Source organism: Meleagris gallopavo, chromosome 13 (genome assembly GCF_000146605.3).
Source record: "Meleagris gallopavo isolate NT-WF06-2002-E0010 breed Aviagen turkey brand Nicholas breeding stock chromosome 13, Turkey_5.1, whole genome shotgun sequence".
Classification (NCBI taxonomy): domain Eukaryota; kingdom Metazoa; phylum Chordata; class Aves; order Galliformes; family Phasianidae; genus Meleagris; species Meleagris gallopavo.
This window is the reverse complement of record NC_015023.2, coordinates 11,508,083-11,521,810: the sequence shown is the minus strand read 5'-3', so window position 1 is coordinate 11,521,810 and position 13,728 is coordinate 11,508,083. Positions and strand designations below refer to the sequence as shown.

At 45.6% G+C, this 13,728-nt stretch overlaps 1 protein-coding gene across 2 annotated transcripts; it reads right to left on the bottom strand.

The window, feature by feature from the left end:
• Positions 1-3,465: 3,465 nt before the first annotated feature.
• Positions 3,466-13,585, bottom strand: LOC104912992 (E3 ubiquitin-protein ligase RFWD3-like). 2 transcript variants are annotated; one of them, XM_010717907.3, is made up of 8 exons: positions 13,315-13,585; positions 12,047-12,087; positions 11,697-11,971; positions 10,072-10,304; positions 8,217-8,317; positions 7,930-8,130; positions 5,777-5,868; positions 3,466-3,871 (listed from the first exon to the last, which is right to left on the bottom strand). In XM_010717907.3, the coding sequence occupies exons 2-8, from the start codon at positions 12,083-12,085 to the stop codon at positions 3,706-3,708; spliced, it is 1,107 nt and encodes a 368-aa protein (XP_010716209.1). In that variant the 5' UTR covers positions 12,086-12,087; positions 13,315-13,585; the 3' UTR covers positions 3,466-3,705. The 2 variants fall into 2 exon arrangements, with proteins under 2 accessions (XP_010716209.1, XP_010716208.1); XM_010717906.3 differs by having other exon boundaries at positions 3,468-3,871; positions 11,697-12,087; positions 13,315-13,584.
• Between the last annotated feature and the right edge of the window lie 143 nt (positions 13,586-13,728).

Here is a 13,728-nt window from a genome sequence, read left to right as displayed (position 1 = left end):
AAAACAACCACCAAAAACCTCCAGTTTCAACACAGACTGACTTGTTTCCTGCAACACCCACTATTTAATGAAGATGGCCCTGTTCTTGTAAACCCTGGGCAGCAAATTCCAGGAACAACAACTCTCAAGAGCTCCTTTCTGCTTCATCCACGCCTCCCTCCACCTCAACTGATGCTCAAGGATGCTCAGCAAAGCCCTCGCCAAGGACACCTTCCATCACAGTACCAGCCACAAACGAGATATTCCCCAATTCCCCTTCCTACAGAGTGCACCAGGGGAGGTGGTGATGTGAGGAGTGACACTGCTATATTTGCATCACCTGTAAGCGGTCACCACACTTGCTGAGAACAACTCACTGTGGTCCAAGGGCAAAACCAGGCAGTGCAATACCCCAGTGATATTAAAGAGAGGATACATACTAAGAAACTTACTACTTGCTTTCTGTTTTCTGAGCAACTTGGATTATGCTTCAAATACCACGTAATTTTTAAACAATGAAGGGCCATAAGAGATATAATGAATATAATCGTAGATTGCAAGCTAGCCTCCATACCAAGCCAGCCAGTATCACTTAACTCGTGTACAAGCATAGGCAAGAGCTCTCAAAGAGGCAAGAGCAAATACCAAGCTCTACATTAACAGCTGTCACCACGCCCCATTACTTCTGGGGGCTGCTCAAGAGGAGAGCAGCCCCAGTGTCTTCCAGAGCAATTCTGCATTCCACATCCCCCATGAGACTAAAAATGGAGCCTGAAGACTCGAGATGAGCCAAGACAAAATCTGGGGAGGATGGAGGAGGATGTAAGGGGTGTCAGGATGCTGACAATCAGAAACTACAGCTTCAGGCTTGGAGTAAGCAGTCAGTATGTACACAGGTAACTTAGAAGAAAGCAGCTTTTCATCAAAAATTTAATAAGCCCTACTTCTGAAAGACAGAAAGATGCCACCACCACTGAGAATGAGAAAAGATTAAAATATTGGTTGCTCTGGGGAGTTTATAAAACTCTTCTTGCCACCTGCACTCAAAATTGAAATTTTATGCAAGGTCTTTATTAAAAAGAAAGGCAGGCAATTAAAAACACAAAGACCATCAGTGCGACGTCTGCATTTACAGCCAAAAGATGAACCCAGCAGAACCAGGAACTGGAGACATTAGCAAGGCAAATACAAACAAAAGAGCAAACCCCACTAACTGTGCTCAAGAAGGACAGGTGTGGTAGGATAAGCTGATGGCTTTCCTTGAGGTGCTGTGCAGTCTGCCTGGCTCCTGCTCTGATGAAGGAATAGTTGGAGAAGGAATTATCGAATGGGTTGGGTTGGAAAGGACCTTTAAGATCAACTCATTCCAACCCCCTTCTATAGGCAGGGACACCTCCCTCTGGACCAGGTTGCTCACAGCCCCAGCCTGGCCTTGAGTGTTTTCCAGGGAAAGGGCATCCACAGCCTCAGTGGGCAACCTGTTCCAGAAGAGGTTATGCAGCAAAAATCTTCTAGAGGAATATGCATGAAAAGCTGAAATAGGAGAGGACGATGAATAGGAAAAGAAAACAGCCAGCTACGAGAAATTCAAGCCAGTTTTCTTCCAAGTATTAGGTTAAGGGTTGTAATAGCTGATACAAACCTTTAAAAACAAAAGCAGTTATCAGATGACAGCCATTCTTTGGCTGTGCTCCCACAGACCTCTTAGAGAAGCCATGCCTGCTATCTTGCTCTACACGGCCTAAGATTTGCATTTCATGGAGATAAATGCATGATCCTATAACTGCAGTGCAGCACTAGAGGCATCGAACCTGAGCCAAGGAGCCTGGAAACAGCATTTTTAATACACACTTCCATTGGAAAGCTGAAGCAAGCTCATTTTTGTGTAAGAAAAGCACACAAAAGGGTCATAAGCAATATGACAATGCACAGTTCTCACGCACACTAACAACAAAGAAGGGCTCACACAAGGGCTTTGGGGGAACTGATGGCTTATGTTGTCTCTAAGACTTAAGATATCAAAGTTTGTGTGCAACCAGTGAGCACAACTCTTCCAATGAAGTCTTTGCAGCTGGACTTTTCCACTTTGAAAGTCCCTCTGAACGTATGGGTATTTCACACATTTGTAATCCCACAGCAATGTTTTCTGTGGTGACTTCCAACTTCATGCACCAATTAAACACATTTTCTTGTACGGTCAACCATACACTCACTGAAAGAACAAGGGCAGCAAACGTCAGACGCAAGAAGTTCAGTTCTCAGTGAGAACAGTCAAACAGTGCATTGTCCAGAGAGGTTTTGCAGTCTGCTTCCATCAGCTGATAAACTGATGCCCCAAGCAACTCAATCCAATGCTGAAATTACCCAGCTAGGTTTAGGCTGGAAGCTTCCGGGGGTCCCTTCCTATTTAAATGGCTCTATGTAAGCTTTACTAGATGACCTCCCATAATATAAGAGGTTAGTTATGCACAGGCTCAGAATGTAATCCAACAGTTCAGCAGCTTAAGCTATGCTTCCCGCTGATATACAGCTCCCCTGCAAATTGTTTTTTACTTCCAGTTAATTCACAGTATAGACAAGTACCTTGAAATTGCTTCCAGCATTCACATCAAGTGATGCAGGACAGTGATGAATGCAGTATAAACACTGAAATGGAGCCTAAGGACACGGGGTACTTAATCTTTATAACGTGCGACTTCAATTCAGTTAGGCTGGATACTCTATCATCTAATACCTAAAGAACTGCAGGAAGATGTTGTGGACCTGCAGTTTTATCTTATTCCTGTCATTCTTAAGCCAAACTTTATAGCAGACCAGTTTTCTCACACACCCTGATGAGAATACAGCCTTATGCAGGTATTTAGTGATGTGTTGCATCACTTGAAAAAACTTTGCAAAAAAGGATGTTGCTTAATGTACAGACATAAATAGCCAAGGCTCTGAAAAATCCGAAAATAGAGAAAAGCTTAAAGCTGAGCAAGTTACCAGAGAGTGAGAGGTTAGGCAAGTTATGACCTACTTCATGCAACAAAAACGTAGCAAACCGGCTGTGAAATCCAGTGCTGATGCAGCACGTGAGGTAACTTGCAGGAACTTCCAGCAAGGTCCACAGCTTCACAGAAATTCTGCAAAAGCAGCTGTGGCAGGTTACAAAATACTACACGTTGCACGAGCCAGGAAGAAAGTTGTTGTTTAGAAACCAGTCGTTTCTTTTCAGTGTATTCTGAGGGGACAGAGGTGCTTCTCAGCAGCTGTAGAAACTCAGCTGATCCCAGTGACAGGCTCACAGTGCAGGAAGTGCTTAGCTCAAATCTTGATTGACCTTTGCAATACATGTAGGGGTTTGCTTTGTTGGTTTTTATTTTGTGAATGGCCACAAGCATGCTTTCCTTTTCAACTACTTATCAAAAAGTTTCCATTATACCATGGATTTTCAATTATTTTGGTGTAGTTAAAAAAAAGACAGGTAGGACAAATTTGTTACTGCATTACCAGACCTTGCTAGCAGCCACAAGAGCTGAGGAGCAAGCTGCAACATCAGCAGCCGAGAGCACCTAGTGTTACACTGCACTTGTGACTTCAAGTCTTCGAAGCAAAAAATGAAGTCAGCACCAAGTAGCGTGCATAACTACACTAGCTGGGATACTGAGAATCATTGACCAACTTGAGTTTACTAAATCCTACCAGATGTGGAAGCCTGCCTTCTGTCCTGTAAGGAAGCAAAAGTCAGGCTGGGGAGAAAGGGAGTCCTCTGTGCACCAGGAGAGTCAGACTCACCTGAACTTGCTTACGGAGTTTGCTGCATTCATCTGTCAGAACCTGCAGCTGGAGCCGGCTCTGTGCAGATTCCAGCTCTGCCTGCCTCCGCAACTTCTGCTCCTTTTCTAAAGAGCTGGATGAGAGAGACAGAAAAAAAGCAAACTTCAGGGGTAGGTATTTCTGGGATGCTTCCCTGCTGACTGCTCTCCCTGAACTTTGTTCCAACACAGGTCCCACTCAGGTAAATTCAGACAGAACCGGGTGCCAGAGTCATCCAGAACGTTCACCTTAATTGTACCGAATGATTCGATTGCTGTTCCACAAGGATAAGAGCCTTTCTCCTCACCCTCTGGAGTCCAAGCACACTCATTTGGAAAAAGAATGGCCATAACAGGTCTGTATTAAAATTAAAGTACTTTCTACCTCATCTTGAGCCTAAAAGTGCACGTAAAAAATTAGTAGCAGCTGTTTTGAAAACATGTTTAAGTTTTGCTTTCATAAGTACTTTACATATGAAGGAGTAGTTGAAGGGGAGAGGGGATGAAACACCATTACTCCTTAAAATTATCTGCATTTGGGTCTACGTTGACACTGCATCCTGTGTTCCAAAAACTGCAGTACTCTGGTTATTTCAGCAGTTCACATGCAGGAGATCTGGCTTGCCTATGCACCTTTAAAATACACAGACCTAGCCTTGCACATTTATCAAGCAAAGAGTTCTGTCATTTCCCTGTAGCTTCACTGTGTTATTCCTTGGTTGCATAAGAAATAGATGAAGCTCTGTATTGAACCATCGCAGACACAAGCACCCAGAATCAAAAGGGCAGCTCTTCTGAATGCAAGGGACAAAACCATAAGCTCATACCCAACACAAGGCTATGTGCAAACAATATTGATGTATCAGGGTCCACATTTGTCCCCTACTCGTGGCTACGTGCCACAAAGCAGCCACTGCCAGTGAGTGAGAGGGGCAGTCATTGCTGTCTGCCTCCCAACCAACGGCAGGCAGGAGACAGATGGATGGCAGATGGGAAGAGCTGCTGCAGGATCCTAAGACACATGCAGCAGTTAGTCAATCACCTCTACCTAAGGAACAACAAGATTTAAGCACCCAAATGCTTTCTAAGCATTTGAAAACAAGTTTTACAGTGCTTTGTTTTGCTGTAGCTATCCAGCAAATGCAACTGTGACCTTCCTAAAGGTGCAGTTCAAACACCATCGGGCAGCAGCGATCTGGACAGAAGAGATATCTTCCCCTCGTGACAGTTATTCCTCAAACATCTCTGATTAATAATTACTAGCATGGGGAGGTGTCTGCTGAAAAAGTGTTAAAAGACCAGCATTATGCTCAGGAGCATGTTACAGCAGATCCAATTAAATTCTATTCACTACAAGATTCAAGGGAGCTCAGAAGTCTGCAGCCTTGCAATTTCAAAATAGTATATGTGACAGCATCTTAGCAAAAAGAAATTCGTGCCCATTTTCCACTATTCCTTTTTTCAAAGGAAGAAAGCCTACACTGAAGTTGGAAGGGGGAATAGAGTCATTGTAATGCTTGCTGACCTTTGTAAGTAAAGCTACATGAAGAGTTTGACAAAGCAAGATAGAAAGTGATTCATAGGAGAGATTACTCTGTTTAATGCATGCAGAAAAGATGACAGAAAAGGTCACTTATTCACCCTCCTTGCATTTCTAATTATGCCTTCCTTTTCTCATCTAATGATGAATTAGCAACATACAGCTTTTGGCAACAACCCTACACGTCCTCCTGCAATGACATTTCAGGACCCAGCACAAGGTACCTTTTGCAACCCGAGTGCCATGAAGTACAAACTCAGTGTTCCTATTTCCAAAGAAACTTCTCCTTCCAAGTAAGGCACAGATAACACAGCAAGATCTACAACAGCCACGCTCATGATAACCCCCAAGGCCATGCACAAAATGGATTAGGCAATACAGCAAATTAAAGCACAAAGTAAAAGCCAGGCTGCTGCTTTCCTTGACATGCAACCAGCGAGGCTGCAGGGACACTCCGTACCTCTTCACACGTTCCTGCTCACTGGTATCCAGTGCCTTCAGAGTCCGGGCATACAGGACCACGATGTCAGAACGTTTTGCTTTCTTATTGCACTGAAAGAAAAAAGAAACCATCAGTTCATCTACAAGAATGCCACTAACCTGGCTATGCACCCCTACAAATTGCTATTCTGGATATTCCTCAGGAGTTCTGAAGGGAGGCACTGCCACTTAATGTCACAGCATGTTTGCAAGACACCCCATCCTACAAGCACTGCAGTTCTGCTGGAGATCTGCAGTGTACGTCACACCTTGCGCTATTGAAGGTTCAGTAGAATCCAGCTGCCTGCTTCCCACTAAATTTATTTTGCTAAAGCATCAGAAACACAGCATGGTCAAAAATTCACAGAAAGGAGAAGAAATGACCCAAAGCAGTATGGCAGCCCAACCCTGGAAAGCACCAAGACTGGCTACTTTAAGAGCAGAACCCGGGCACCCAAGCCTACTCCCAACTTTGGTTTATATTGCATATTCCTTTCATCAAACCCTGCAGGCCCAAATCCACACAAGCATTCCTGTAACATATCAAACACTGCATTCCATTGATTTTGTGATACAAGGAGAGTCAGTGCTTCAACCGCTTTGTGCGCCTTGCTACGACCAGTTTGTACTTCAGAAAGAAAGGACAACACCTCCCTGAGTTGGGACCTGTAAGAAATTACAGTAACTGAAATCTTCCTGTTCTGCAAACATACTTGGCTGATCAGAACAGAGGCAGTGAGCTCTGAGATAAGTAAACTCAACAGTGAGCTAAATTGCTACGTGTGTTTCAACTGCAGACTTCTCTATTATTTAGCAGCGTGAAGAAACCAAGGGCGACAGTTTCAGACCAGACAACTTCCCCCACACTTCAGAAAACTGCTTTGCAGAGCAGTGAGTGGTGAAGGCAGCTTTCCTGGCAGCCAACAGCTGTCACCAACAGGATCTGGAATGCTGCAATTTCACAGTAACTGCACTACTCAAGCCACTTAGTATACAGAGCAGCACGCACAGCAACTTGGTGCTATTCACTTAGAGAACTCAGCCTGCAAGGGACGGCGAATGAAAATGAGGGAAGATGATGTAGCTGCAAGGCTGTCTCCAGAACAGAGACTTCTCACAGGGAATTTTCAGTAATCACATTAAAAACAAACAAACAAAAAACATTAAATCAGGAAAAAGTACCCCTAACAGATTGTTAAGGTTCAAGAAGAAAGCAAAGTACCAACGAGACCTTCTTTGCTCTGAGTTTTGCCTGGGCATGTAGCAGACAAAAAGATTACACACAATTGTCAGAGATGGGCAAAGTTAGGCCTGGGCCTTTGCTGTGCTAACAGTGGGTCTCCGGGCTTAATCACAGCACACCTCAACAGGAAGCTTCTTGAGCAAGGAGGGAATCTTGCACAGTCAAGCAAGAGCATGGAAGCTCTCAAAATGAGAAAGCCAAAGAAATGCTGAGCTTCCAGACACTGTCTTGGAAAGCAGGAGAACTGAACTTCCATCTACATGGTACTCACTGACCTATTTTTGTCAACACAGACCTAATCAAAATGACACCAGTACGGAAACAAAAAAAAAGCATGGAAACAAAAGCAGAAAGAAGCACCTTAAGAAGCAGATCTACCAATTGCAACTGCACACTAAGGGATGTGGCTTGTTTCTCAGTTCACTTTCTGAAACCTACCTGAACTGCCTGATCTTTAGGTTGCAAAAGCAGATGCAGTCCAAAAATAGCAGTTAAACCTACTGCAAATGGTTCTCAGATTTCTAGTCCAATAGTGCATTCTTTACGCTTAATTGCATCTAGGAATCTGTCTGCCATTCCCACACTCCAGGAACAGAGCGGTGCTCTGAAATCAATTACAGGTTGAGTTCAAACTAGCAGGCTTCTGAGCCTGCTAGTCACAAGCACTCTACTTCAGGGGAGAAAATCCATGTCAGAATCTTTCCCTTGAAGCACTGCTAGCCGTGCCTGCGCCGGATGCATCAAAATAATTGTGATTTTTGTTACTTCTGACAGCAGGCATAGGTGGTTTCTTTGTAGAGCAAGTAACTGTAATAGTTACGGTGGCCGTGCCTGCAGCACAAGTCACTCAACAGCAAGTCCTTCCCAGAGCACAGAAATGCCCACTTTACCTGGGGACACTTCCCTGCCTGCCCCTTCAGCCACCTGTCAATGCAAGTGTAACCAAAGAGGTGCCCGCAGCGCAGGGCTGACAGACGGTGCTCCCCAGCATTGGTCCACGGCTCAAAACAGATGGCACAGGTGTCCCCCTCCTCCTCCTCCTCCAGTGCTGCAGCAGGAATTGGTGCCTCCTGTTTCTTCAGTGGAGTTCTCTAAGATTTAAAAAACAAACTCTCTGTAGGCAAATGTGGTTTTTACCATACGTAATCTGTCTCCAAAAGCATTTAGGTTACCTCACCTGCTTTTGCTGGGCTTCAAATTCTTCATCCTCACGATTTCCACGTTCCGCAGGAACTTGAGGCAGAGTTTGAGGCAGCTCTGCTTGATCCTGACTGGAAACTAAAGAAAGCATTGCTTAAACAAACTGATACCTATGGGGGAAGAGGGGTTCTGCTTGACTTGATCCAGAACGATCACAGCATCAATGCAAGCAGTGTGAAATGGCACAGGTTACACACAGAGCTTCAGATCAGCCTCCTGGGTACAGGTCAGGCAGTTGATGTGTAAACCCTTCTGTTCAACAGCTGTACTGAAGAACTTTCTGTTATCTTTTATAGAAAGATGCAGAATTTCAGCACATTTGGTGACAAAGGAGAGCTTTAGAAGACAGAAAAGCCCTGATAACAATGGCTTTTCTGACTTGCTAGGAACAAATACAGCTGCATACAGATCTACAGTTAGGCTGAAGTAAGGTTACAGACCTGCACCACTGTGCTCAGAGAAAGACAGATACCATCACGGAGAAGTTATTTTGCCAAGGGATCTAAGTATGAATATTTCATGTGCCAAGGAGGCACTTACCATATGCTGTCTGTCCACTCACCCTGACTTAAGCAGTTTTCCAGCTCACAGTTATCTGAACTATTGGTTCTGCTGGGCCATATGTTTTTGTGGTGTGCTTGTTAGCCCTTCTGCTGAAGCATGGGCACACAGCAGAGCTATGTTTGGATTACCATCCCTGGCATACTAAAAAGGAGCAGAAAGCACTATCTCCTTCATCCTCCTGACAAAACAAGAGAGTTAGTAGCCACAATTAGTATCTGAGGCAGATATGCTCAATGCAGTGGAGAGGTATCACCTAACACTGCCTTGTGTTAATAATATTTTCAGTCCCTAAAGCTCTGAGATGAACAGGAATCAGCAGCTTACATAAGCAAGAAAAGACAAGGGGATTCCAGAAAACCCAACAGAGAGCATATGTTCACACAATATTAGGCAGCACTTAACAGCTTGAGCGCCTGTCACATGTAAGACTAGCTAAATGCAAGTGGAGTTAATCTGCTCAGAGGCCTCTTAGATGTACTCCAAAAACCATCAAGAAAGGCTGGCTAATGAAAAACAAACAAAAACAGACTGAAGCATAAGGATGCTCCGTAGAGACTGGAATCTCTAAGAAACTGAGAAATGAGAAATATATGTTTCTTATATTCGTTAGTCATCAATAACCTTTGAACACCAAATTCACTATTTGTCACTCTTACATAAAATAGGTTCACCAGAAACCAAGTCACTGAAGTGCAGACAGCCTATGAACCCGAGTTTGAATCGAGGAAGAAAAAGCTGAGAAAAGAAAAAGACCAAGCTGTTGTACCTTTATCTCCTAAGCTAAGCGTCACAAGAAGTTACAGGAAAGAAAATTACTTTTTTCTTTCTACTTTGGTTTCAAGTAAAATATCCTGAATCTGACCCTTCTCTGAAAAGTGAAAGCATTGCTGGCCTCCAAACAGAGATGTGACCTGATGTCTTCAATAATCCTCCTCAGCAGCAGGTAACAGAGGAAATGTTCTAAGTAATAACCTCAAAAAAACTTCAAGTTGTTTTGAACACTTCCAGGATTATTTATAAGCAGCAACCTGCAAATAGCAGAAAGATTATATTTAAGATGACAGTGACAATCGCTCACTGCTGTTACAGCTCTTAGGAACCTCTTGCCAGAAAGCCTTGTGGTAGCAACCTGCTCCCATCAGCTGTGGGCACAATGATCTCTTAGCACCGGCTGTTGCGAAGCTCTAGAGTATTTCCCTGCTGAGTTTTGAAGCAGCACAATAAGTTTCTGAAATTTAATATCCATACAGCGCAAATGAAGCACAAACCTGAGCTAGCTGCTGCAGGCGTCTGCTGGGCTGCTGGAGGCAGAGGTGCTGCAGTCTCCACCTCTTCCTCCTCCTCAGAAGTGCTGCTGTCGGTGTCACTCAATTGCAATTCTGTGACCTGTGATGTGTGCTCCTGGCTGCTCCTCACAGTATGCGAGGGCTCCAGATGTGAACCTGCTATTGTAGCTGGCTCCTGTGTCCTGCTGATCTGAAAGTAACTGTCCAATGCCGCCCTGCATCCAGAGAAGGAAGAAATAAAGGTCACAGTTCTTTCAGGTAAACTGAAGACTTGGTATGCTGCCCCGGCTCACTCACAGGCTCCAGTGGCAGATAGGAAAGTATCAAATTTATTAAGACAGATCTGGTCTGGTAAAAAGGCAATATCATACAATTGCTTGCTTTATGGACAGTCAGCAATAATCACACAGCGACATCTTGACACAGCTTCACGCACACAGCTTCACATTGCCTGCTCAAGAAAACGTCATCACTACGCGTGGCTTTATTTTGGTGAAGGGCACTGGTGGGGTTGGAGAGAAAATAAGCAAAGACTTCAGTACTGCACACTGACAGCCTGTGGAACTCCTACACTGTAACTACAATCACGACACAGACCTGGTTCCCATCCCTCCAGAGAATATTAGTTGTTAGATATCTAATTTAGATACATGAGGCTTGTATCAGAGCCTCATTCCACTGACTGCAGTGCTTAGTCTGTCCACCTTCCCCCTTTCCTGTCTACAGGAGCTTTATCCCTGGAAAGCAACATCCTCCCTCTTCCCACATCAACCCAACTATCATCTCAATTATCCTTCACGTTCAAAGCAGTTTTTGCTAGGTTGCTTCTAGCCCAGAGAACTACAGTGACCTTCACAAACAATCCACGGGCAAACAGTACAGCAATGTTTAATCAGCAAGGAGAAGAGGAGATCTTGGTCTCACTGAATTTCAAGGCAGCACTCCAGTTAATTATAACTTCACCCTTGGCATTTGCAAAAGCTACAAAGAAGAGACAGAAACCAAACAAACCAGAAATAAGGATTTCTTTCTAGTTGGGGAGCGTGCCTACTCATCACCTTTTAAACTCATCACTAAAAGCCCTGAACATAGAATTTTGCTTTGCTTGGAGATGACAAAAATCTACAGAAAAAAAAAACAATGTCAGTTTGCATTTTTTACAACAGTTTCTGCAGCAATTGTCACCTAATTAGGCAGCCCTCAAATCAAAGGTGAAACACAGAAGAGAGTACAAGCTCCACTGAGCTAAATGCTGCCTGGGACCGCTGAGAATCAGCTCCGCTGCAGGAAGCACCAGCAGGAATCTGGCAGAAGAGAAGAATGGTAGGAGCAGCTCTGCACACTGGAAAGTGTAATAGTGCTCAAGCCAACAACAACACTGCCAACAGAAGAACTGAGAAGGGCGTGTTCATTTAAAAAGCAAAAGACATCACCAGATGAAATCAGAGAGCCATTAGAGCTTAAAAGGTTTGTGAGGTGCTCAGAATCTGGCCACAGTCACACACCTGGACCGAGCCGGGCTCTACAAGCCAGGAAGCGAGGCAGTTTTAAACCAGTGTCAGAGCCGGTAAGGGCACAGCTCAGACACAGCTTCAGTCCTGCTTTACCTGGCACTGACTGTCCTCTGGGAACCACTGACTCTCGGCTGCCTGCGAGCACCCCTTCGTACCCGCGGGCGCTGCGTAATCTGCGGCCCAGGCAGCAGCTGGTGCTGCTCAAACGCCCCCTGCAGCCTCAGCAGCCCGATGAGAGCTGACGGAGGATTCGCCTGCTGGTCAGGATCGGCAGCTGCTTCCCTTGGGGCATCAGCAGTCGATAGGGTAACGACTTCATCGTCGGAAAGAACGATAATGCTGCCTCCTCTGCTGCTCGGCGCCGGAGCCTGGGAGGACAGCGATGTGTGAGCAGCGGGCTCTGCAGGAAGCATCATCCCCTGGTTCTCCAGGGAGTAGCTCACCACTGGCTGGAGATCAACTTCCATCTCTTCCTGAGCCATTTCTGTCAGAAGAAGAAGAAAGCTATGAGCATTCACAAGCCTGCACCCTACTTGCAGCAGCCTGATGGCAGCAAGAACTGGCTGCAGCACTCAGTGACCACAAAAGCCTTCAGAACTCAGACTAAAGAGACTAGTTGTCATTTTGCCTTTGACATACAGCAGATAGACTGTCTCAAGTAGATCCACGTATGTGAGCTGGCATAGCCAGCAGCACCTTCCTGAGTCCTTCATCTGAAGCCTTTAGCTTAGCAGCAGTTAGCACCAAAGGCACACTGCAAATCCTGTTGAGTAAACCTTCAGATGAGCATAGAAAGTTCAGGATTTCTTATACTATTACTTCCCAGTAAATGCATTAGGATCTCAGAGGAAAGAGTTTGAAGGCATCTTAGAGATCTTCCATGGCAAAACCACTGCAGAAACACAGCCAGAAGTGTGCTCTGCAGAGCATCCAATCTTTTGCAGCAGGCACATAGAAAAGCTCAGATTATTTCAAGAACTGAACAAATAAAAGCAAATTATTTTGGGGAGGAGAGAGTAGATTAAGTTCTGCAGTCTCCCTATGGTCATTTGCCTCCCACACGTTCTGGCAATCGCAAATCTGAAAGGCCTTGGGGATAGCAGACCTTTTGCATTACTTAAGAGCCCAAAGTGCACAACAAAACTTCTCGAGACAGATACAGTGCAAACAGAGAACAGTGCTTTCAGTAGAAAGAATAACTAGAGAACACATACAAGAACTACAAGAGGTGGTTATGCTAACATATTTTGATAAATCTTTTAACTCTTATTAATCAGTTTAGAACACTACTCTAATTACCATTAGAATCACTAAAGTTGGAACAGACCTCTCAGACCCCCAAGTCGCCCACCATGCCCACTGCCATCCCTCAGTGCCACGTCCCTATGGCACTGCGACACCTCCAAGGACAGTGGTTCTCCCCCCTCACTGGGCAGCTGTGCCACTGCATCACTGCTCCTTGGGAGGTTTTCCCTGATAACCAGTATTTCAGCCTAAATTAGGGCAGAAAGGAGACCAAGCCCCATCCCTCATCTGACCAGGCACAGATACAGTTACAGCAGTCCTGCTTCCCTACCATGGCACTCAGATTTGTGTTAAGACTACCACGTGCAAACCCTTATTTTCCTCACAGTGGAAGCCTTAAAACACCGCACAGCGTTAGCTAACCCGAAATGTTTCTTAGGAAAGACATTAAACTTGGCATTTTCACCGTGACACTTTGGTGCCTTCCAGGAAGGTCAGTGCCTCCCCGCCAGAGCCGCCCGTGCCTATGAGTGGAAGGCGGCCATGCAGAAGCTCCTCAGGCGCAGGTCAGAGGGCTCGGGGCAGCACCGCCGCTGGAGCAGCAGCTTCCCCTGGCGGACGGTCGGGTCTCCGAGAGCGCGGCTCTGCTCCTCCATCCGTCTGCCGCACCTTCGAGACAGGAGGACCAACGGAACCCAAATAAATCATCGGTACGTGGCAAAACCAGCAGCGCGCCGCGGAAACGGAGCCGTGTTTGGGGTCCGCTGAGGGTTTTCTCCCCACGGGATCCGGTGCTGTGCCGACCAGGGCCCTCCCGTCACGGCCCAGCCCCGGGCACCGTCCCGCGCTCCACCCGCTGCCTCGGGCCCGCCACCCCCCC

What these genes read in the sequence shown, in the direction of transcription:
- LOC104912992 (XM_010717906.3), bottom strand. Translation starts at nt 12,085, where the DNA reads ATGGCTCAGGAAGAGATGGAAGTTGATCTCCAGCCAGTGGTGAGCTAC. An exon ending in CAGAGGACAGTCAGTGCCAG is followed by an intron (nt 10,305 to 11,696) that starts GTAAAGCAGGAC and finishes CTCTGGATGCAG; the next exon opens with GGCGGCATTGGACAGTTACT. An exon ending in AGGCAGGGAAGTGTCCCCAG is followed by an intron (nt 5,869 to 7,929) that starts GTAAAGTGGGCA and finishes TTTTTCTTTCAG; the next exon opens with TGCAATAAGAAAGCAAAACG.